Here is a 22,869-nt window from a genome sequence, read left to right on the forward strand (position 1 = left end):
GTCCTAGAAACTCTCACACTGAGCCTGTATTGAACTACTTCCATCCAGCTTCCTGAGCCTTACTCCCTGTTCCTTTGTCTGGAATGCTTGCCTCAAGAGCTCAGGGAGGTCCCTTCCTCCTTAGCTTTTTATCTGTTATACTCATGTTGACTCCCTGGGAAGTCAGCACATAGTTAATTTTATTATGAATCTGTCTTTCCCACTGGATTGTTGCTCCTAAAGGACAATGGCTAGTCCCTGAATCTCACAATCTTTAGTATGTGTTCAAATGTGCATGTTAGATAACTCAGTGGTGTGCAGGGGCCATTAACACTAAGGAGCATAGACTGCCTGTTACCACTCACATCATCCACCATGAGGGTTGCAATAGCACGGCCAATTTCATTGTAGGACTTTGCTCTCCCAGAAGGTCCCAGCAGTATGAACAGAAATCTGCAAAGAAAAGGAGGAAGAGGGAGGAAAGAAAGTAAGAAGAAAAAAATAGAAGCACTGAAAGGAAGACTCTTCGACCCTCAGCTGTTAACTCTTCCACATCCCTCCTTTGAGGCTTACATTTGTAGATGAAAAAGTTCCTTTTCTGTTCCTGCCAGCCAAACTCTTCCAAGACCTTCCTCGCTTTTGTCTTGCTGCCTGAGCCTAACCGCTTCTCTCACTGCCACTGCCTTTCTCTTTAATGACTACTTTAAATACTCTTAAATTCCCCCCCCCCGGCAGCACTGTTGGCTGACTGCATGGACAGCTGGCTCCCTGAAGACAGGCATGGTGGCAGGATGGGGTGACTCACCTGGTAGGAACAGGTACCTCAGTCACTCCCCCCAGCATAGCAGAATGGATGAGACGCACAAATGCAATGAATGGTTGGTCCAGGAAGTCCACCTCACCCACAAGCACATTGGAAGCTTCTGAGTCTTTAGGGATCTTCTTCATGAATTTGTTTTTCCGCTGCTCAGAGAGAGAAATGAGATACCCAAGAATATTCCACATGTTCTTACTTCCTCATCCCACTTCAGACTGCACTGAAAGTCTAACTTTAAGAAAAATTCTCCTCATGCCTATAATTCAGGCTCCTCAGGAGGCTGGGATGTGAGGATCAGGGATTAAAGCCAACTTGGACAGGAAAATCCATGACATCCTAATCTCGAATAAACTAATCAAAATGCCCCAAATAGAGATGTGGTTCAAGTGGTAGAGAGCAATCTTTGAGGGGGAAAAAAAACAAAGTTCAAGGACAGTGCCAAGACAGGAACAAAAGCAAATGTATAAATTAGATATATACTTAGGATTTCATTGTGAAATTTTCATACATGTTTATACTGTATTCTATTCAGTATCACCCCTGTGTCACCCTCTCTTCATCATGGTGTAAAATAGTTTTGACATGTTTCATTATCTTATTATCACATAGAAACAAAAGAAAATTCTCCCAGCAATTCTTAAGAAACTGAGAAATAATCAAATTCTCTCTCCAGTTCTACAGATTAGGATTTTAATTTTGGTTAACCCCAGGACTAATCAAGCCTTTCTAGCTAGGAAGGATATGACCCTAAACACTTAACTGGTCTGAGGGGGTGCAGAAGAGTCCTGGGTCTTTCTGGATCTAGGCCTGGACTATAGCTTCCTTCACTGCAGCTAACTGGAATCTTAGCACTTACAAGGCCATCTGCCTAGACCACTCTCTGGTGGCAGAGTGAACAATGAGGCTCATTCTGATGGTCACAGGGGAGGCCTTGTTTTTCATTTTCTACCAGCAAACTTTTCGACTAGTCTCCAAGTTTTCACAAGACTTCCATTCCTTCAGGTTATCCTTCAGGTTAACTTCTGAGGCTTTCCAACTGAGTATCCCTCTAATCCCTCTGAATACTGTCTGTCCAGAGAAGGAAGGTTAAATAGACAGATTGACAATATCTGTTATAATAGTCAGGTATTAGAAAAGCCCTTGGCCCAAGCTTATTCCTACTGATGTTTATGACCACTTCTCCTGAGCTTCTTCCTATCCCCATTGAGGGGTCAGTTGTTGGAAAGGTAGATAAAGGAATGGCCAACAGGTCCTTTTCCTTTGTTCCCACAACTGTTTCCTGATATATCTCTTGGAGATGGGGATGATGAACACTTGGTTAAATGGCATGAAGAAAAGCACGTGAGCTAGGGCTGTATCCTTATAACATTTTAAATATAAATTAAACTCCACAACTCCCCAGGCAACCAATAACACCCTCAAGGATCCTAATAGAATAGTAAAAAGCAGGAGTTGACAGGAAGGCCAGAGGTTTTAGGTTCAAAAAGTCCCTTTATTAATCAGATGTAGCTGATTAGTCAAACCTAACTAACTAATAAGCATGTTCTTCAGAATGAATGGCTAGGCGTGTGAAGGCAGCCACCATCTATGCTGGCTCCATGCTGCCAAGCATCAGGTTGGATTTGGAGGTTCAGGGGAAAGGAGGAGAAGGTAAAATGGGCATGAGCACTCTGGAAAATAAGGATTTTAAAGTAATAAGACTGCATAGAGGCCCAACCAATTCACTTGTAATCTAAGAAAGAAGAGGCCTTGGTCCTTCCTTACAGGTTGGGACATATTTTGTTCAAGAGGTTTTGGTAGTGATATCCCAGGAATGGTGCATATTGGTAAAATGGCCACCCTGGCTTAGCCATCGTCTGAACATGGGCTTGTTCAACCTAACCCCCCAGAGACTCTGGGCCAGCTTTGCACACAGGGTCTCTGCAGCACAACGTCACTGCAGCACAGCCATGCTATATGAGCCCACTCTCTGTTCACCGGGAACCCACAGGCTAGACGAGGCATGGAATTTTGCTTTGCAAAAACCAACAATGTACAATCTTCAGAAAGGTCCCCCTAAGCTTACACCTAAAGAGCACTCACTCACATTTAAACCACTGTTGCCACAAATCACGAATACGGAGAAGCAGCACTGCATATGAGGAAAAACACACTGGTTACCAGGTATTGCGTTCTTGGCCCCAAATCAAGGCCACACTGCCTGATGAAAGTGATGGCCTGTATGATTATGGCAACTCATACACATATTTAAATGGGTTGTGAAAGTCTTTTACTAGGTTAACCTTTCATGCCTTTGCTCCACTGTCCATGTGCATAACTACAACAAAGATCATTTGTTTCTAAATATGTCAGAACACTGACTGGTTCATAAATTACTCCAAAATGAGTGCTCTGGAATCTGACTGCCTTGATCCAATCATGGTTCCATCATCATTCAGTAGTATGGACTTGGGTATGTCATTTACCTGTTTTTAGCTTCAATATTATCTCATCAGCAAAGTGGGAATCACATCAGAACCTTCATGATCCAGACAGTGCTTGCCACAGTGTTGTATACTCAGGATGTGGCCTTTAAGTGCTGGTTCATGTCATTGTTTTTATTTCAGTATTTTAACCACAAAGGGACCTCAGGACACTGATTTGAGGGCCTGATTTTACTTTCCAGCAAATTTGGGTATACTTTGAAAGTACTTGAGGCCACCCAAGGTCTTGATCACTCCTCACCAAGTTTCAGGTGACCTTTGTCATCTTTCTTCCTACTCCTGGGGAAGAGGTACAAGTGAGCCTCCTGCCCTGAGCAGTGCAGAGTTAGAATTGTAGAGCCCTCCCTTGAGCTTCCTGGGGTGTCATGGTCACAGAGTTCCTGGCTATGGGACTTAGGAACTGGCCTTAACCAATTGTAGGATTCTAATCTCACCAAGCTGGTAGGAGACCAGGGTAAATGTTCTCCCTTAGCTGAAAAAGACACTCTACAAGGATGTTCCACAAATTAACCACCACTGTCTCTCCATGAAGAGGAGCTATTTCCTCCTCTCTGACTTCTCCAGTCCTGTCTTTAAAGGTCCTCATGGGTCATAGGGGAGATTAAGCTATGTGCGTCGATTTTTTCTATCTAGTCCCAAACTCAGAGATAGCTGTCACTTTGTCCAATCACGTTCTCTATTACTGACTGGGGTCTGTCACAGAACCAGCATCTAGGACCTAATACTGGGGAACTTTCTGGAGACTGCTACCCCTGCCTTCCCACAGGGGCTCTCTGCTCCCAAAGGCTTCTAGTAAGAAGCTTCCATTACAGCCCTCCATTACAACCAAGTGCAGGGGCTTTCCTACCTGGTCTGTGTTTGGGGTGCGGGAAATGTCGTTCATGCTCCTGCTCTGGGCATGACCTAGGAAAGAAGAAAAGAAGGTTTAAGGGAAGATAGGCTCTTGTAGGTCCCCTTCCCTTGGTCCCTATTCTTGACTTTCCCATGTACATAACCAGAGTAAGACACCTTCCCACTCAATCCTGCATCCCACTTAAGCTAGCATCCACTCATGGCCTTTCCCCTTGATGGCACTTTCTTGAACAAATAACTAAATTTCAGGTTTCACTTCTTCTGAGTTTTCCCTCTACTGCACTCTGGTCTCTACCCCTTTGCCACACCTTCTTTGTCTATACCAGATGTCACCTCTGTGCCAGGCTAGATGGGAGGGACAGAGATGCATGTTCAGAGGTATAGGCATCACTAAACTTGAAATTTGTCAGTGAGAAAGATGAGTAGCTAGGATTATAGGCATGAGCTACTGGTGTCTAGAACCTCATCCATTTTTAATTCCACTTCTGATAAGGCTTTGTACCAGAAAACAAGGGGGAATGATTGGCTTAGTGAAGGCAAAGTTAAAGACCAATATCAACATGCTCAGAACACAGGACTGGTATTGATTATGCCAGAACTGATTTAGAAATTCATTTTTCCAGAAGAATCATTTGGAACATTACGGCAGCAAATCAGGCCCTGAGGGCAGTCCAGGTGTAGGGTGTGGTGAGATTTCTCCTGGCGATGTCCAGAGAATTTTAGATCATGGGCTCTATCTTCTCCATCTATGAAAATGTGGGCTTCAAACAGCCATGGCAGGCAGCACAAACTTATCACTGAGCAGCAGGGAATACACTCACACAGATGTCCATAATTTGCACTTTGCCTCAACCTCAGGTCCTCAGTGGATCGGTGTAGACTTGGGCCAGCTGTGGGGCTCCGGGCAGGGCTGCGATCTGCGAGCAGGAACAGAAGGACTTGGTTTCACAACTTGGCTGGTGTAGTATTGCTTCCACGCTAAATCCATACCCATGTACAGTTACTTCAACGAAGCAAAGTGAGGCTATGAGAGATATCTCTTCCCTTCTGAGGAAGAGATTTTTTGGGAAAGCAAGCTAATAGTCTGAGTAAAATTTAAAAATAAAAATAAAAAATAAGATAGGAAAAAATAAGATAACTATACAATGGATTAAACTGATGCCCAGCACAGTAGACTGCCTGAATTGTTCACTGATTGTCCCACTAACTGTCTGTGTAACCTTAGGCAAGTTATTTAGCCTCTCTGTGCCTCCAGTGCCTCATCTAGGAGACTAGCACCTACACCACAGATATAGTGAAGGTGTGTGAGTTCATACAGGATGGGCACTCCCACCAATGCCTGGAACATGGGAAGTGTTGTGCATATACCTGCAGCTATTTTGATATGTTAAGCACTTGCCTGCTTTTTATATACTTCATTTTAAAGACTTTCCTTAAGGAGTTTCATTCAGTAATTTTTTTTTTTTTTAGTTGGTTGTGGGGCTTGAAATCTGGGCCTGGGTGCTGTCCCTCAGCTCTTCAGCTCAAGGCGAGCGCTCTACTGCTTGAGCTACAGCGCCACTTCCTCATTCAGTAATTTTATCATTTTTGTTCTGGTGCCTGTAGTTAACTGACAGATTTACCAGAACCAGTGTCTCCAAGCATTTCAACTTAGATATTGAGAGAGGAGAGCTGGAAGGGGACAATACACTCTCCTTTAATGGCCCAAGCTCTGCTGAGAATGACACCAGCTGCCAGATATACCAGCCCTGGCAGCTTGGAGGCGTATCCAGACCCTCCTGCCATCTCTATATGCTCCATTTTCTGTTGAAACTCCCTGAATTTCTTGGGGGTTCATGGGGAAAACCAGGACCTTTCCTCAGTGAGCACATCTAAAAGTATGCACATATATGGCGCTGGGGGTATAATAATCTCACAGAGTTTTCTAATTTACCTCTCTCTGCCAAGCCAAACTCCAAACAACTGAAGCCAGCATTCCAAGGTAGGGCTCAGTGAATGCAATGTGCAGTCCAGGCTGAGCACCCAGGAACACTTCCTAGGTATTGCTCTGTTCTGACTGAGGAGATAGCATTGTAGTATAGCTGGGGTCCCCAGAAGTTTGCCAGATAGAGATAAACTGAGGGATCCCCAGAACCTCAGTTTCTCCAGGATAGTAAAGACAGTCCCAGACACCAAAGTGAGCTTACTTAAGCTCACATGGGGCCTGATATTGCTCCCCGCCCCCTGCTCAATTCCCACCAGCCTATAGCCCAACTCACTTGTGGTAGAAGAGACTGACTTTCCAATGTCCACTAAGGAGCGGTGGATGGGCTTCTTGGTTTGGTGGCGATGCTTCCTCAGGAGGACGTAGCTGACCCGTTCCCGGAGCTCTGGCCGCAGAAGCCCGTCTTCAATCTGCTTCTCAATGACATCATCTGAAAGGGAAACAAGCATACCTGGTCCATGTGGGACAGAAGGGACCCAAGGTGTGGAGGTATGATTAGTGGGATTGAAAGTGAACTAAAAGCGGCATGGGACACAGATAGTCCTGGCTTTGCTGCTTGCTAGCTGTGAAAACCTGGATATATCACAAATCCTCAGCCTCTTCATGTACAAGGGTGTGTGCACGTCTTTATGGTTGTGCAGGCATGTATAGAAGTCTCTGCTCTTTCTATAAATGGTGTGAAAAGCAAGTGAGATAGTACATGTGGAGGTGCTCTACAAAGCACAAAAGTACTTTATCAAGTGATTTGAGCCCTAACATGAATTATATTTAGAAAAGCATTTTGAGCACAATACTTCTGGCAAAATCAAATGTGCTAGGACAAAACTCATTTAAATTTCTAGGGACAATAAGGCAAGCCACCTCCTACTTCTGACATTCCACTAAGTGAGAGCCAATTTCCTAGAAATGATGATCCATTTTTCCCTGAAAAGAAACAGTTTATCGTGACAACAGGTGTTTTTGACCATGCGAGGAGCCCTTCTCCCTTTTTGCTACTTTGCTGGGTGGAATTTCAGAGGATGATCTCTTACTCAATGATAGAACTCTATGTGATACTGAAACTTGGGAGTTGTTGGGACAGTGCCTGAGGGGTACCAGAGCCAAAGTTTAGATCTCTGCAGAATCAGGCACAGGCTAGTCACCTGGACTTGCAGGTGGGATCAAGGTGGAAGGAGTTTCCCTGGTTTGTGGAGACCACAGGAAATATGCCTGCAGTGGCCCTTGTCTCACCTATGATCTGTGGTAGGGAACCACTGTCCAGATCCAGCAGTACTGTCCCTGTCTGCAGGCAGGTACGGAGCTCGAAGAGGCTGTGCAGGGACAGTGTGGACACGTGGGGCTTGCTCCAGCGTTCGCCACCTTCCTCTACCTTTTCTTCAAATTTTATCCACCTGGAAGAGGTAAGGATGAGGCTTAGCAAGGCCAATGCCTTCAGGAGGAGGCCCTACCCAGATCTCTCCAGCAGATATAGGCCTAAGGACCCATGTGGTTGGGACATTGGTCCTAGACTCATAGGCAGAGTCCTAGGCATCTCTTTTAGGGATGTCCTTGTCTGTCCCCACACTTCTTGATGCTGTCATGCTAAATACAAGGTAGACTTCAAAGAATAGCCAAGAATTAGCATGAGGAATCTTTCTGGGGGTAAGAGACATGTTTTTAAAATAGAGAAACAGTGATAGATGAACAATTCATATTTATTAAACATAACAATATACTGACAAGGCAGTTTTAGTAATTCTGGAGCAATTTTATAAAGTCTCAATTGGAACCTGGTTATTCTAGGTTGATCACCTGTAAGGGACCAGTATGGTTTGCTGGGAGGACCAAAAGTATTTCCTCTGGTTCTGGGGTTTCCATACTTCTTACCCTGTGATTTGACTCTGAAAGTTCAGGTTAAAATCTAAATGTCATTTGCAGAAGGAAAGAATTTAAATGAAGGATGTGTAGAAATTTGTTCTTTCAAGAAGTCCAACAATCACAGACTGCGAGGGTGATGAGTGGGGCAGAGGCAGCACGGGGCTGTGCCTCCCTGTCAGAGGCAACTCCAGCTGCCGCTAGCCAGAGGGCTGCCAGGGGGCCAGGTGTCCTCATGGTACACTCTTAGCTCACTTTTGTAAGACATCAACCTCATATTGGTGGGTAGCTTTCATCTGTCCCAATTGAAATCTCAAGGGAATAGTTTTGGACCATGACTATCTAATTCCAAACTTCTCTGAAAAAGCAAATTGCAAAGAGTTGAGGAAAAATTTTAAGGTTAAGATATGGGGATGAGGGCTGGGAAGGTGGCTCAGTGGTAGAGCTCTTGCCTTGCATGCCTGAGGCCCTGGGTTCGATTCCTCAGCACCACATAAGCAAAAAGAAAAAAAGCCGGAAGTGGCGCTGTGGCTCAAGTGGTAGAGTGCTAGCCTTGAGCTGAAGAGCTGAGGGACAGCGCCCAGGCCCAGAGTTCAGGCCCCACGACCGGACCAGAAAAAAAAAAAAAGATATGGGGATGAGACATAAATTAGGACATATAAAAACTTGCTTTGAAAAGCTTGAGTAATGTGGTCAGATATAGACAAGGGGACTAATGGAAACAGACCTGAGTACTCATGAGAACTTGGGTTTTGATGAAGGAATTGTTTTAAATGCAACCAACCTAAAAATAAAGCTTTAAATACTTAAAAAAAAAACTAAACATCATAATAAATTCTTCATGGATTAGATTAATTGCTAACCTTAAAAATTCTCACCCATGGGGCTGGGAAGGTGGCTCAGTGGTAGAGCGCTTGCCTTGCATGCATGAGGCCCTGGTTTCAGTTCCTCAGCACCACATAAGCAAAAAGAAAAAAAGCCAGAAGTGGCGCTGTGGCTCAAGTGGTAGAACGCTAGCCTTGAGCTGAAGAGCTGAGGGACAGTGCCCAGGCCCAAAGTTCAGGCCCCAGGACCAGACCCAAAAAAAAAAAACAAAAAACTCACCCATAGCAAAAACAAATCTATATAAAAATGTAAGAGTACTAGAAGAGAATGTACAAGAGCACTGATTTCTTGGAGAAAGATATCTTTAATAAGACATAAAAACCACATAAAGTATAAAGAAAAGCATAAAACTATGCATTTGATTACATAAAAATAAAACAAAAAGTTCTGTATAAAAAAGACATTAACCAAGTTCAGAAAAAAGGTAATGTACCAGGAAAAAATGTTTCTAGCACAACTTCAAAAGATGAATATTTGTAATATAGTGCCCTTAAATTAATAAGAGAAGCTCACATTTTCCAGTAAAAGTGAAAATTTCTGAAAAGAAATTAAGATGACAAAAAATGAAAAATGGGTGCTGGTGGCTCACACCTATAAACACAGCTACTCAGGAGGCTGAGATCTGAGGATTACAATTCAAACCCAGCCCACGCAGGAAAGTCCATGAGAATCTTATCTCTAATTTAGCTGCCAGAAAACCAGAAATGGAGTTGTGGCTCAAAGTGGTAGAGCAATAGCCTTGAGTGAAAGAGCTCAGGGACAGTGCCCAGGTCTTGAGTTCAAGGTTCATGACCAACAGAAAAAAGAAAAAGAAAATGGCCAACTTCACTAGTAATTAAAGGGTTTTTAAATTAGTAAAAATGAAATATCATTTTTCATTTCTCGTATTGGCAATAATAAAGAAGATGAACAGTACTCACTTTGGCAGCAATATACCAAAATTGGAACAATACAAAGAAGTGTTCCATATTTTTACATCACCTTTACAACAAAAAAGATAGACAACTTCCCACATAGGTGTAAACTTGTACGCATTGCCACACATGTACTGCAGATCTAATGGCAAAGCTTTCTTGATGTTTGCAAGCCTTTTGACCAAGTAGTTCCATTTCTAGTAGGTTATCACAGGAATTCCTTAGGACCGGCTCTGTCAACATTAGCTAAAGGTAGAGTGGGATCTTCAGAGCCTTCTCTTTATGCTTTAGTTGTCCTAATTGTGTGACTAGAGTCTGTTTACCCTTACTCTATACCAGTGTATATCTGTACGTCCTTATACCTGTATACCTCCCATGTACTTTAATGTATATGAATTTCAGCAAAGTGGAGATTTTGATCAACAGGCCTAGGATAAGGGTCCAAGATTCTATAGTGCCAACAAGCTCCCAGGTACCTGTTTTCAGTGTCTCATGACACTCATGAAGAATGCACTATTTCTTGTTTCCCATTGACCAGCTAGTGGGTCATCTCTTCCACAAGACCTATATGTATTCTGCTTATTTCAGCTATAACAAACACGCAAGGATGGTGGCTCGCAAATGATATCATCTGGAAAGCTTGCAAAAGTATAAAGCTTGCAAAAAGCACAGAGTTTCTGATTTAGTGTCTTGAGGTGGAGGAAGGGTTCTCAAGAGTTTGTTGTCAAGAGTTTTTGATCCCCAGGAATAAATTTGAACATTTCAGTTAGGCATGGTGGCCCATGCCTATGATCCCTGCACTTGGGATGATAAAGCCTGAATTTGAGGCCAAGGGTTTGATGTCCAAGTTATATCCTAGATGAAATTATATACCAGCATATCTAGGATAGGGCCCAGGCTTCTCTGAAGTATTACAACTTGTTCTAGGCAGTTTCTGACTTAGGCTTAGAGCCTAAAATAAAAATTAATTATAGTCAATTTACTTTCTAATTACTTTAGTATACAACAACTATACCAGACATTGGACTCCTTAATGTTTACTCTCTAGCATCCCTTGTCCAGGTCAGCCCTCATTACATGCTTGCTATCTCCTGTTTGAAAGTGAGGACTTACTGATCACTCTGAGTGAAGTTTGGCTTTGAAAAAAAATGACTAGAATAAAAAGAGCTTGGAACCTATGTGGTTTAGTATACTTCAAAATACTCAGAATGGTCTATACAATGATACATTCATAGTCCAGTATCATCAACCACATAGGTGCAGAGATCAGTGGGGCATGAGCTGCCCTCTGGTGGATGTGTATACCACCAGCTATGAAATAGTCTTGTAGAAAGTCAGACAGGAACGAGATAAGCCTGGGCCTAACAACGAGTTCACGGGAACTATAGAGGGAAGAGCAACATGCCAAACACCACTACCACAGGGATGAATGAAATTCACAGTGTCAAAAACAGATAGGACAAAGGATGCCATTTTCTTCTATATTAACTGTAAGGGAGAAAATAAAGGAAGGGAGGTTATAACCTTAAAATGACTTCAGACGTGTTTTCTGATGCAGTGCGTGGACCAATTGTACTTTTAAAATAATAAATGAGGTGATCTAGAGAAAATGAATACTTCCTGCATAATTTTATGAGATTAAGGAATTTCTGATATTTCTTTTCAGATCTGCTATGATTCTTTTAGTTCTATTGAAAAGAAAGAGACCTTATCTTTTAAAAACAGATACAAAGCCGGGGGTGGTGGCTCACACCTGTAATCCTAGCTACTTAGGAGGCTGAGATCTGAGGATTGTGGTTCAAAGCCAGCTCAGGCAGGAAAGGCAGTGAGACTCTTATCTCCAATAACTCACTCAGAAAACCATAAGTGGCGCTGTGGCTCAAGTGGTAGAGCACTAGCCTTGAGCTGAAGAGCTGAGGGACAGTGCCCAAGCCCATAATTCAAGCCCCATGACTGACCAAAAAAAAAAAAAAAAAAAAAAAAAAACAGATACAGAAACATTTACAGATAGAATGATTTAGAAGCTGGGATTTGTGTCAACATGAGCTAGGGTGTATATCCAGAACAATGAATAGGGGCAGAGGAACAAAATTGGCTAGGAATTAGTAATGATTGAAGCTGGGTGATAGACATATGAGGGTTCATTTTATTAATATTACTTTTGTGTGAATTTGAAAACAAACAGCTGGGATTTTATGCCTATAATCTTAGCTACTCAAGAGGCTGAGATCTGAGGACTGCAGTTCAAAAGCAGCCCAGGCAAGAAAATCCATGATACTCTTATCTCCAATTAACCACCAAAAGGCTGGAAGTATAGCTGTAGCTTAAATGTCATAGAATGCTAGCTTTGGGCACAAAAGCTCAGGCCCTGAGTTCAAGCACTAGGACTGGCATGAAACAAAACAAAAAATACTTAAACATGTTCTAACTTCAATAAAGAATTGAGTTCATTAAAAAGTCTCTGGTCAGAGGATGGGAATGTGGCTTAGTGGTAGAGTGCTTGCCTAGCATGCATGAAGCCCTGGGTTTGATTCCTTAGGACCACATAAACAGAAAAAGCCTGGAAGTGGCACTGTGGCTCAAGTGGTAGAGTGCTAGCATTGAGCAAAAGAAGCTCAGGGACAGTGCCCAGGCCCTGAGTTCAAGCCCCAGGACTGGCCAAAATAAAAGCTTCTAGTCAAAACTAGTTTTAAGAGCTGATGGGTGCCTGATAAAAAGATTAATGTAATACCACAGGATACATTATAAAGTGACCTTTATTCTATAGGTGGCTTCAAAAAGTGGGGAATTAGAGTTGGAGAAGCAGGTCAAGTGGAAACAAAACCCCTGGGCTGGAAAAAGCCTTTTGAGGGATTTGGCCCAGGTCTGGCAGTGGCGAAACACCCCTGGCACACACAGAGGCAAGCATTAGGCAGCCCTTTCTGGGATAGAATGTTGTTGAACAGAACCTGGAAAAGTCACATGCCACAGAAAGCAGTTTTCTGTCACGCAGAGGGAAGTCTAGAACTGAGACCTGTTCTGTGCCTAGTAACTTGGTCACAAATCAGATTAGACATTGTAGCAGTTCCAGTAATAACCAAAACTGGAGAACACATCACAGATACAGTCAAGGAACAGGGTTTTCAACACTCAAACCATGGGACATGAATACAATGTCCTTGAAGAAGAATTTGGGAAAGGCTAAAAGCCGCAAGACCTGAATTGTAGATATTTCTTCAAAAGAAGAGTTGGTGATGTTAACTTATCCTGCTTCTCCCCTGGCTAGATTAAATATCAGAAGTCTCATTTAATGGTTACATTAAAATCTGAGTGCTTTGGGAAATTCCACATTCCCACACTAATTACATCAGAACCTCAGGAGGCCTAAAAAGCAGACAGCAGTATTTCTTAAAAGGAAAACACAGGTGTTGGGAAGGTGGCTCAGTGGTAGAGCACTTGCCTTGCATGCCTGAGGCCCTGGGTTCGATTCCTCAGCACCACATAAGCAAAAAGAAAAAAGCCGGAAGTGGCGCTGTGACTCAAGTGGTAGAGCGCTAGCCTTGAGCCTGAAGAGCTGAGGGACAGCACCCATGCCCAGAGTTCAGGCCCCACAACCGGACCCAAAAACCAAAAACAAAGAAAAGGAAAACACAGATCTTTAAGAAGAAAAAAATAAGATTTGTCTGTTAAGTGGGATTAGATGAGGGCAAAACCTGAAAACTGTAAACAGTGTGGTTGAAGGGGATGTCCTTTACTTTCTGTACTTATGATGCATATTATTGTCATTAAATCGTGTCCTGGTTTGTTTGCAAATAATGCTCACCTTTTGATATACTAATCTCAATTAGGATAATAGTTCATCAACATTAATATATTAGTTAATAACTATTAATGAAACCAATGTGTTAAACAATATATAATATAATGTATTGATAAGTTTATAATATTGATGTAGTAGTGATAATTTATTAATTAGTCATTGTTTACTAATAATTTATTGATTAGGATAAAGTTTACTAATTTGGATGTATTAATAACAATATATACTTATTAATAGGATATATTTATTAATAGTATATATTAGGATGATTTAGTAATTAGGATATGTTTTTACTTTTCCACACCCCTATTCTCCCAATTTTAAAAGACTATCATCTCCTGTAGAATGAAAACTTTAACATTAATACTATGCTGCATCTATGGCTAGGTGAGGTGGGTACCTGCCAGGGGTGTTGGGCCAATAAGGGAGTGAATGAGAATGAATAGGATCAAAATAGTTTGTTTTCATGTACAAATATAGAACAATGAAACCTACTGAAACTGTTTAAGAAGAAAGGATGAGGTAGTGAGAGTGATGGAGGCCAGGTTGGTTATGATGCATTCGTACAGGTATGGAAGTGTCACAATGAAACTTTCTTTGTAAAACTGAGTTATTATAATTTCTTAAAAAGACTATGTTGCCTCCAAATATTTAGGAATTATATTTATGTAAACTTGTTTCTTACATGAAATTAAGTTTACTCATCTAAAATGTATCAAGTCCAGAGTTATACTATGCTTACTCTAAGTGGCACCTCTGACTTCATTCTGAAATCTTCTTGCTCCATCCCATTTCCCATCACCAAAACACCTAGCTTCCATGTATGGTTACAAAGACATAATTTTGCTTTTGCCTCAGGTCTGTTGATTATTAATTTTGAGACTTTGAGAAGTTTATTTCTCAAAAGTAACATGAATGTGAATTTTTCTCCATTAACAAACAACACTATTTAACTTCATACAGAAGTCATATCAGGACCCTGAATTTCCCAGCAGAAACTGAAAACCACTGTTCATTCTCTTCAAAAGCTAATTGAAGTTTTTCTTAGAGATCTCAGAGGAACCACTAAGCATTTTGTTTTTTTTTTTTGAACACCAAGAAACAATTTATGAAAGAAAATGTCTTCAAAATTGGGACACCTAAGCAAATTCTGTCCTATTCTTATAATTTACATGGAAAATTCCCACTATATAAAAGCACAGACATGAAAATACATATGTGAAAGAATGAAATACTATTTTTACAAGTGCTCTGTGTGTTCACAAACCAAACCTGGCAGAGAATTTGAAAGAGGTTAAGTGTCAACACACACATGGAAAAGTTTAGGAGGTAGCAAAAGAAGCTGACAAAAAATGAAAAGACCTCACAGGACTACTGGAGTATTCGCTCTAGCAAAGACTCAGAAATTTGTCTTTTTATTGTCCCAAAGATTATGACTAATGGCAATCAGTCCATAACGGCTGATATATAAACCTAAAGGCCAATTTATTTAATTACAATGATTTATAATAATTATAGGAGCTAATTACTTTTATTCTGTAGCCCATGCATTCTCTCCTTATAGGCAGATATATAGATAAAGTCAAGTTATCATCAGAACATTTCTGAGTATATTGTTGAATGCCACTGGCTCATGCCTACAATCCCTAGCTGCTCAGGAGGCTGAGATCTGAGGGTTGCATTTCAAAGACTAGGCAGACAAATCTGAAGACTCTTCTCTTGAATTAACCAGCAAAATACTACACCTGGAGGTATAGATCAAGTGGCAGTGTGTCTGTTGTGAGCAAAAAAGCCAAGTGAGATTGCAAAGGCCCTAAGTTCAAGTTCTAGTACCAGTACTGAAATTTAAAAAAAAAAAAAAAAAAAGAAGGATGGGGCTGGGAATGTGGCTTAGTGGTAGAATGCTTGCCTAGCATGCATGAAGCCCTGGGCTCAATTCCTCAGTGCCACATAAACAGAAAAAGCTGGAAGTGGCACTGTGGCTCGAGTGATAGAGTGCTAGCCTTGAGCACAGAAAGGCTCAGGGACAGTGCCTAGGCCCTGAGTTCAAGCCCGAACATTGGCAAAAAGAAAAAGAAAAAAAAAGATGTTGCCAAGGATAAAATCAGAATGAAACACAGCATGTTAGATAATTGATTCAGGTGCTTAATAAACTCCCCATAAGGGTCTTGAATCCCCATCTCTAAAGATGAAACATGCCTGAGATTGGAACCAGAGAGATGGGACTGCTACCTTATAACTGTTCCAGAAACAATCCACTTTCTTCCATGACTGAACAACTCCCCATGAATCAAAGTCTTTCCTTTCCCTGACCTAGGAACCTTGGCTAAGGGCCTCTGCTGGGCCTCTACTTCGGCATTCCTGGAGAGCCACCAGAGAAGTGAGTGGCTTTTAATATGCAGCTAGTAGGATGGGCAGAGGAGTTACATTCTAGAAAGCGGTGATGAAAGTTCCATCATGCTGCACATCATGTCTTTGCTCAGAGAGTGAGGATATCCCAGGCTAAGTGGATGTCATCAGACAAAGCTATTGGAAAATTCTGAATAGGCTTTCTCATTCAGGCAAAGACTTCTGCAACTAAACTACTCTGAGAGCCACTTCTCTGTGTGTCCAAAAGGTATTTGTAGTTACCCAATGGTACTGTCAGTCTCCTCAGGGTCCACTGGCAACTTCTTTCAGAAGAGGCCAGCATTTCCACCTTCAGGCCCTCTCTCCCATCTTTGCTACTTAGGATACATTTCAACACACTTCCTCTCCAGGGGTCCAGCCTGGAAAGAACACTCTCACTCCCATTATCACATAGCATTTACAAATAATCCAATTGATCACATGAGGAAAGTCTTTTACTATTTCCATTGCAATGATGAAGAGACTGAGATTCTTAAGAACAAGTAACCTGCATAAGGCCACACAACTTATGATAGACAGAGCTTGACAGCAAGTCCTTTGGCTCTAGAGCCTGTGTCCTTACACTTTGAAAACAGTCTTTGCCCTAGGTTTAGTTTTCTGTATATATGAGCACATCCTTACCTCTTACGCTGAATCAAGGGTTAAGAAATAATGCCCCTTGAGGTACAAGCATCACTGGTCTATTTTTTTTTGTTTTTGTGTCAGTCCTGGGGCTTTTGAACTCAGGGCCTGGGCACTGTCCCTGAGCTTCTTTTGCTCAAGGCTAGCACCCTATCACTTGAGCTACAGTGCCACTTCCAGATTTTTCTGTTTATGTGGTACTGAGGAATCGAACCCAGGGCTTCATACATGCTAGGCAAGCATTCTACCACTAAGCCACATTCCCAGCCCCACTGGTCTATTTTTGATAACCATCTAGCCAAAAATATTTTGGTTATTTATATGTGCATGTATGTTTGTATTTATAGGGTCTTGCTATGTAGCCCAGGTTGATATAGAACTCACAATTCTCCTACCTCAGCCTCCTCTAGGGGGGCTAGGATTACTGGCATGAACCCATATGCCCAGTTATTACATATTTAAAGAAAAAGAAGAATAAAGAGGAGAGGAAAGGAGAGAAGATGATGGGGGGGATATAATTCATGTGTAAAAAGTCTAAAATATTTTCTGTCTGGCCTTTAACAGAGAAATCTGCCAGAATTAGATCATTTTGAGAATAGATTTACACCTCATTCTTTAAAAAATATAAACAGTGAGCTTATTTGAAAGAGAAAGGAAAGCCATGAAAGAAAGTAGTAAACCTCTTCACTGGAGAGGGGCCCCAAAGAGGAATCTGACATTATTACACAGGACCTACTACAATAGCCCTTCAAAAGTTTTTAGAAGGAAAGAAGAAAGTTGGACAAAATCAGCCTTTTCCAAGTTCTGTTAGACCTACAAGTTTAAAATGACATAGCTTTAGGGGTTGATGAGTTCCATGGTGACATCAGCTCCATAGGTGCCCTCTTCTCCAAAAAAAGAGATGAGTTGGCACTGCTCAGCCACCCGTACAGTTATGTGTACCTTAGAGCATTCTGAAAGTCCTTTCTGGTAGTAGAGGCATGACTGAGACCAAAGGACTGATTACAGTAAGTGCACGTCTCTACCACTACTATGAGTTAAAGATCCATGAGGTGCCCTCTCTTCCTGCTGTCCGTGGAGATATGCTTTCCCTCCCTGTACCTTCCCTGACTTTGATCTGGGTCACAGTGATGGGACAAGTTGGGAAGATCAGAGGCTCTCTGAAGGATTTTGCATTGAGAGACCAGTATTGAGGTAATCCTAGCACTCAGATGGCTAAAGCAGGAGGATTAGGAATTCTAGGCCAGCCTGGACGAGAAAAAGAAGAAAGGGAAGAGGAATAAGAAGAGGGAGGAGGAGGAGGAGGGCTGGGAAGGTGGCTCAGTGGTAGAGTGCTTGCCTTGCATGCATGAGGCCCTGGGTTCGATTCCTCAGCACCACAAGAAAAAAGAAAAAAGCCGGAAGTGGCGCTGTGGCTCAAGTGGTAGAGCGCTAGCCTTGAGCTGAAGAGCTGAGGGACAGCGCCCAGGCCCAGAGTTCAGGCCCCACGACCGGACCCCCCCCCCAAAAAAAAAAGAAGAGGGAGGAGGAGGAGAGGGAGGGTATAGAAGGAGGGAGGGAAAGACAGAAAGGAAGGACGGAGAGAAAGAGGGAGGGGGAAGGAGAGAGAAAAAGGGGAAGGAAGGAAGGAAGGAAGAAAGGGAGGGAGGGAGGGAAGAATTTGGGATGATCCTTGGAGTAGAGTCAATGATCTTTGGTGTAGAGGACTAGGCAAGGGCAGAAACAAATAGAGGGTAAAGAAGAAGGGTAAAGAAGAAACAGAGAAGCAGACAACAAAAGCAGAGAAAGAGGGGCAGGCTGGCTTTCTAGGCCGAGTCCTTGGGTAACCAGACTTCCCCTGGTACCATGATGTTACCTAGTTTAAGTTAGCTTGAATAAGCTTCTGTTACCCACTCAAGGACAGGGGGACATCATCAGACAGACCACTTTCATGCCAAGACCACCACTTAAGCATCTATACTTTGATCTCTATCCATAGAAGTTACTTTATACATACATTATATCCATACATACATACATATGCATGTTTTTACATACACACATACACACAATTCTTTATCTGTAGACAAGTCCTGATAATGAGTAGCATTTCTTTCCTCTGTAGATAACAGATATAGTTCTTGAAAGCTCAGCTGAGCTCAGATTGTGGGAGCTGGAGGTAGACATAACAAATGTGGGTCCTTGACTTCAGCATAAACTACTATTGCCAAAATAGTTGAGGTTTGGGTTAGGGACTGTTCCTGTGGCTTCTCTAATATCTCTGACAGCTCTGGCTGTAACAAGATGGAATTCATAGCCACTCAAATCAAACTAAAACTTTTTTGGGGGGGGTCCGGTCGTGGGGCCTGAACTCTGGGCCTGAGCGCTGTCCCCCAGCTCTTCAGCTCAAGGCTAGCGCTCTACCACCTGAGCCACAGTGCCACTTCCGGCTTTTTTTCTTTTTGCTTATGTGGTGCTGAGGAATCGAACCCAGGGCCTCAGGCATGCAAGGCAAGCGCTCTACCACTAAGCCACCTTCCCAGCCCCCTAAAACTTTTTATAATGTTTTTATTGCAAACTAAAAGCAAAAGGTTTTTGAGACAGTAAGTGAACTTGAATCTAGCCATGATATCCAATCATATTAAGGAATTGTTTTCAATTTTGTAAAGAGACATATGGCATTGTGGTTGTATTCACAACTGAAATCTAATTTCAGAGATGTATACTGAAAATTCATGACATCTGTTATTTTTTAAATATACCAGCAAAAGCAAACCAGACAAAAATCCCTAAAAATAACCCCCCACTAGATAATATTTATCTAGTGCTAGATAAATATTAGACAATAATGACGCTGAGTGATAGGTATATTATACTCTTCTCTCTACTTTTGTGTTAATTTTTTCTAACACTGGATAGATAAAATATAGATAGGTGTATAGATATGTATATACCTTGGATATAGAGATAAAAATATAAATAGGCAATTAAGTGTAATTCTTGGTATAAAAGTGGTCTGATGATGGGCCTCCCCTCCTGACAATGGCAAAAGAAGCTTAATAATAGCAAACAAATGATTATTCAGACCAGAAGATGGGCAAAAGATGAAGATCAGACAACTTAAAAAGTCCATCAGACCATAAATCTCTATGCACAACTTCACTGCAATGAAATGTGGCAGTCCTGATCATGGGGCCTGGGCCTGCTATCCTGGCTCAGGACTCCATCAATCCTCAGCTCTTTTTATCTGCTCATCTGCCTTTTTCTCTCCTTAAACAAGGGATCAGCCTGGAGTTTTCCGCAGTCTATGGGGAGCTCCTCCATCTACAAGCAGGGCCTGGCTTTATCCAGCAGCCTCTCACACATCCTTTGTGCCCCCTTAAACCACACCTATCAGCATTCAATATGCTCATCTCTCTAATTCTTATAAACAACAGGCAAAGACCCACCAAGGGCCCAAATTCTCTATAAGAGACTTCTTTAGCTCCTGTTCTTCCCAAAGAAGTATCTTGGCAGAATTGTCCAAATAAGCCACTTTCTCCTTTTGACTCTCTTCGCAACCCACTGCCTCTATCTTCTGTCAGAACCACCCTGTGCCTCAATTTGCTTTTGGTGCTCCATCCTATGAGTGTTCTTCAGTTCTTCAGCCCATTCATAGGCTATTCCCTGCATCTTCCCTGGTTTCTAGGATGGAGTTCTCTTCTTGTCCCCAACCCCTAATTCTCAGGCATCTCCTAAATTTCCTTTGTGGATTTCTCTTCCTCTGTCCATCCCTGAAAGTTTTGAGGTCTGTCCTGAGCTTTCCTCTCATTTCACAGGCCTCAGGGCAACTCTACCTTTTTCTGTGGTTTGATTTCCATTTACATACCTCACAGAGCTCTGTGTCTATTTAACTGCATACCTTGATGGCAATGTGATAACCTGCTAGACATCACTGAGGGTTTCCTCAAACATAACCTCCAAGAAATGGGATTCATTATAAGCCAGCCAAAATAAAACAAAATTACCAAACACATCAAAACTTGGCACTCGTTTGTGTTTCTAAAACTACTACTATGAGGTACCTACTTGCTAAGGTGAAAGAAATCTGAGTATCTCCCTGGTTACCCACCTGCAGATGCCATCTGTCATCAAGTCTTGTTGATGCTACATCTGAAAGAGCACCTCATATCCATTCCTTCTTTCTCTACTGCTAAAATCTTGTTTAGTGATTTGTCAACCCCTACACTGGCCTAATTGGTCATTTCTTCTTTTCATCCTTTCTCCACATTAAAACCAGATAATCTCTCTCATACACATGCATAACTCTACTATCTTTCTACCCTAAACTCCTTTAGTGGTCCTTTGACAATTCTAGCATTGAATTTAATCTGTACAGCATGGCCTGCATAGGATCTGCATGATCAGCTCTTACACAGCAGTCTGGCCACAAGCCTGCTTGTTCCTCAATGTGATTGTTTATCTTCTTTGCCCTGTCTGCTAACTCTGAGCTAACTTTGACTCACCCTTTAGATCTTCCTCTTGGAAGCCTAGACACTTGACACTTCCCTATCAGGGGTAGATACCCCTGTGCTGTTCCGTCACAGCACTGAAGTGCCAACTTCTTTGTTCATATGTTCCATTGAACCAAGAGCCAAATTGAGCAAGGATGACATCTGCCATGGTCCATTTTTAATCTCTAGTACCTGGCTCAGGGCTTGTAGATAGTAAAAAAACAACAAAAACAAAAAACAAAAAAAACCTTGCTTGTAGATTGTAAAAACTTAGTAAATGTTAACTGAATGAATTAAGTTTGTTGACTTTTGCACTGAAAGCTCTTAGCTTCCCACTTTGCTTTATGGCAGTTCTGCCCTCACCTAAGGTTGACTCTAGATAGGTGTTGAGATCAGAGGTGTGGGGATGCATTCTTCCCCATGCCAAGCAGGAAAATGACTCCAAGAGGGCATTATATGAGATTTTAAATGGGATCAAGTTCAAGGTTGAGAAAGTCAAACCTTTCTCTTCCATTATCTATGGAGTGAAAAAGTGTTCCTGCCTACATATGGAGAGCCATTCAGAGCTTTTGGTCTGGTTTGACCCAACTGGATGATCCACTTCTCATGCTCCTCTTTCTGCCCTCACCTTGACATCACAGGAATGTTCTCATATGTGTCTCATAAGAACCTTCTGGCAAGTTCATGCTCTTGGGCTGCTCTGAGTTGAGGCCAGAGAAGCTTGGATTTGGAATTTGCTTTCAGAGCTTTTGGAAGGCGCTAAGCTCTGTTTATTCCTGAGTAACCACAAAGAGCCCTCCACACTTGGGTGGGTTCCAACCTGGATCATTCTTCTGTACAGTCAGGCAAACCTGAGAAAGGCCAGGAATCTGGGCAAGTTGTTTGCTCTCAGTGAGGGGGGTTGCACCCTGTACATCTACCTGACCCAGCCCTCTCTTTAGGCAAGGTCATTGTCAGCAAACAGTTGGCTGCTTTTCTCTCGTGGGAATGCTAAAGAGACAGTGTTAGTGAAAATCTATCTTATTAACAGCTGACCTACCAGCATTGATCACATTAGAAATGACCCTGCACATAGAGTCCTTGTTATGTGCATGGGGCAAGGCTCAGCAGAACTCAAAAAGCCACTTAAATCAGCAGGACTGACTTCTCCAAGGGCCTAAAATGAAACATCCCCCAAACTGTTACTCCTTCTCACCCCTACTCTGCCAGGGAAAATTCCTTGAGGATTTGAGATTTTCACTTGCTTAATCTCCTAACTCAATAAAGCAAACACTTGCCACAACAAATTAAATATTTTTTTATTAAAGGGCTCCCCCTCTTATTAAAAGTATTCTCTTTGATGTGGGTGTTATGAGTTCTTAACTTCCCAGGGCTTGAATGTGTGTGTGAGAGGTTGTCTCCCACTCCCCATTATTCTCTTCTGTTACCCCAAGGAGAATTTACTGATTCTTAGATTCTGATGCCTCTGGCTTCTCTGGGGTGGGTCTACAGTTTACTAGTCTATTAACTGAGGACAGGATTCACATTATTATTTTGTTTTTCTTTGGGGTGTTGGTACTGGGGACTGTACTTGCTGGGCTCTACCACTTGCCCCACATCTCCAGTCCTTTTTGCCTTTGCTTTATTCTGAGGCTGGCCTGGGCTGCAATCCTGCTTGTGTTCCCTGTGTCTCTGAGGATAACAAGCACAAATAACTGCATCCAGCCTACCCACTGAGCTTTCCCTAAATAGCTAGGATAACAGGCTCTCACCACCACATGCAGGCATTAATTGAGATGGAATCTTGTCTTATACATTTCC

General features: G+C 42.2%; 1 protein-coding gene across 1 annotated transcript in view; it reads right to left on the minus strand.

The window, feature by feature from the left end:
* The window catches only part of Slc4a5 (solute carrier family 4 member 5), a 107,861-nt gene that overhangs the window by 32,689 nt on the left and 52,303 nt on the right, over positions 1–22,869 (minus strand). The window contains exons 6-11 of the mRNA XM_069989023.1: positions 7,346–7,506; positions 6,390–6,545; positions 4,953–5,048; positions 4,127–4,182; positions 785–942; positions 345–432 (exon numbers count right to left, since the gene is read on the minus strand). Coding sequence (XP_069845124.1) covers positions 345–432; positions 785–942; positions 4,127–4,182; positions 4,953–5,048; positions 6,390–6,545; positions 7,346–7,506 — 715 coding nt within the window. The remainder of the gene's footprint in view (positions 1–344; positions 433–784; positions 943–4,126; positions 4,183–4,952; positions 5,049–6,389; positions 6,546–7,345; positions 7,507–22,869) is intronic.

This window comes from Dipodomys merriami, unplaced genomic scaffold (assembly GCF_024711535.1).
Source record: "Dipodomys merriami isolate MVZ:Mamm:240054 unplaced genomic scaffold, mDipMer1.0.p SCAF_37, whole genome shotgun sequence".
In the NCBI taxonomy this organism is placed as follows: Eukaryota; Metazoa; Chordata; class Mammalia; order Rodentia; family Heteromyidae; genus Dipodomys; species Dipodomys merriami.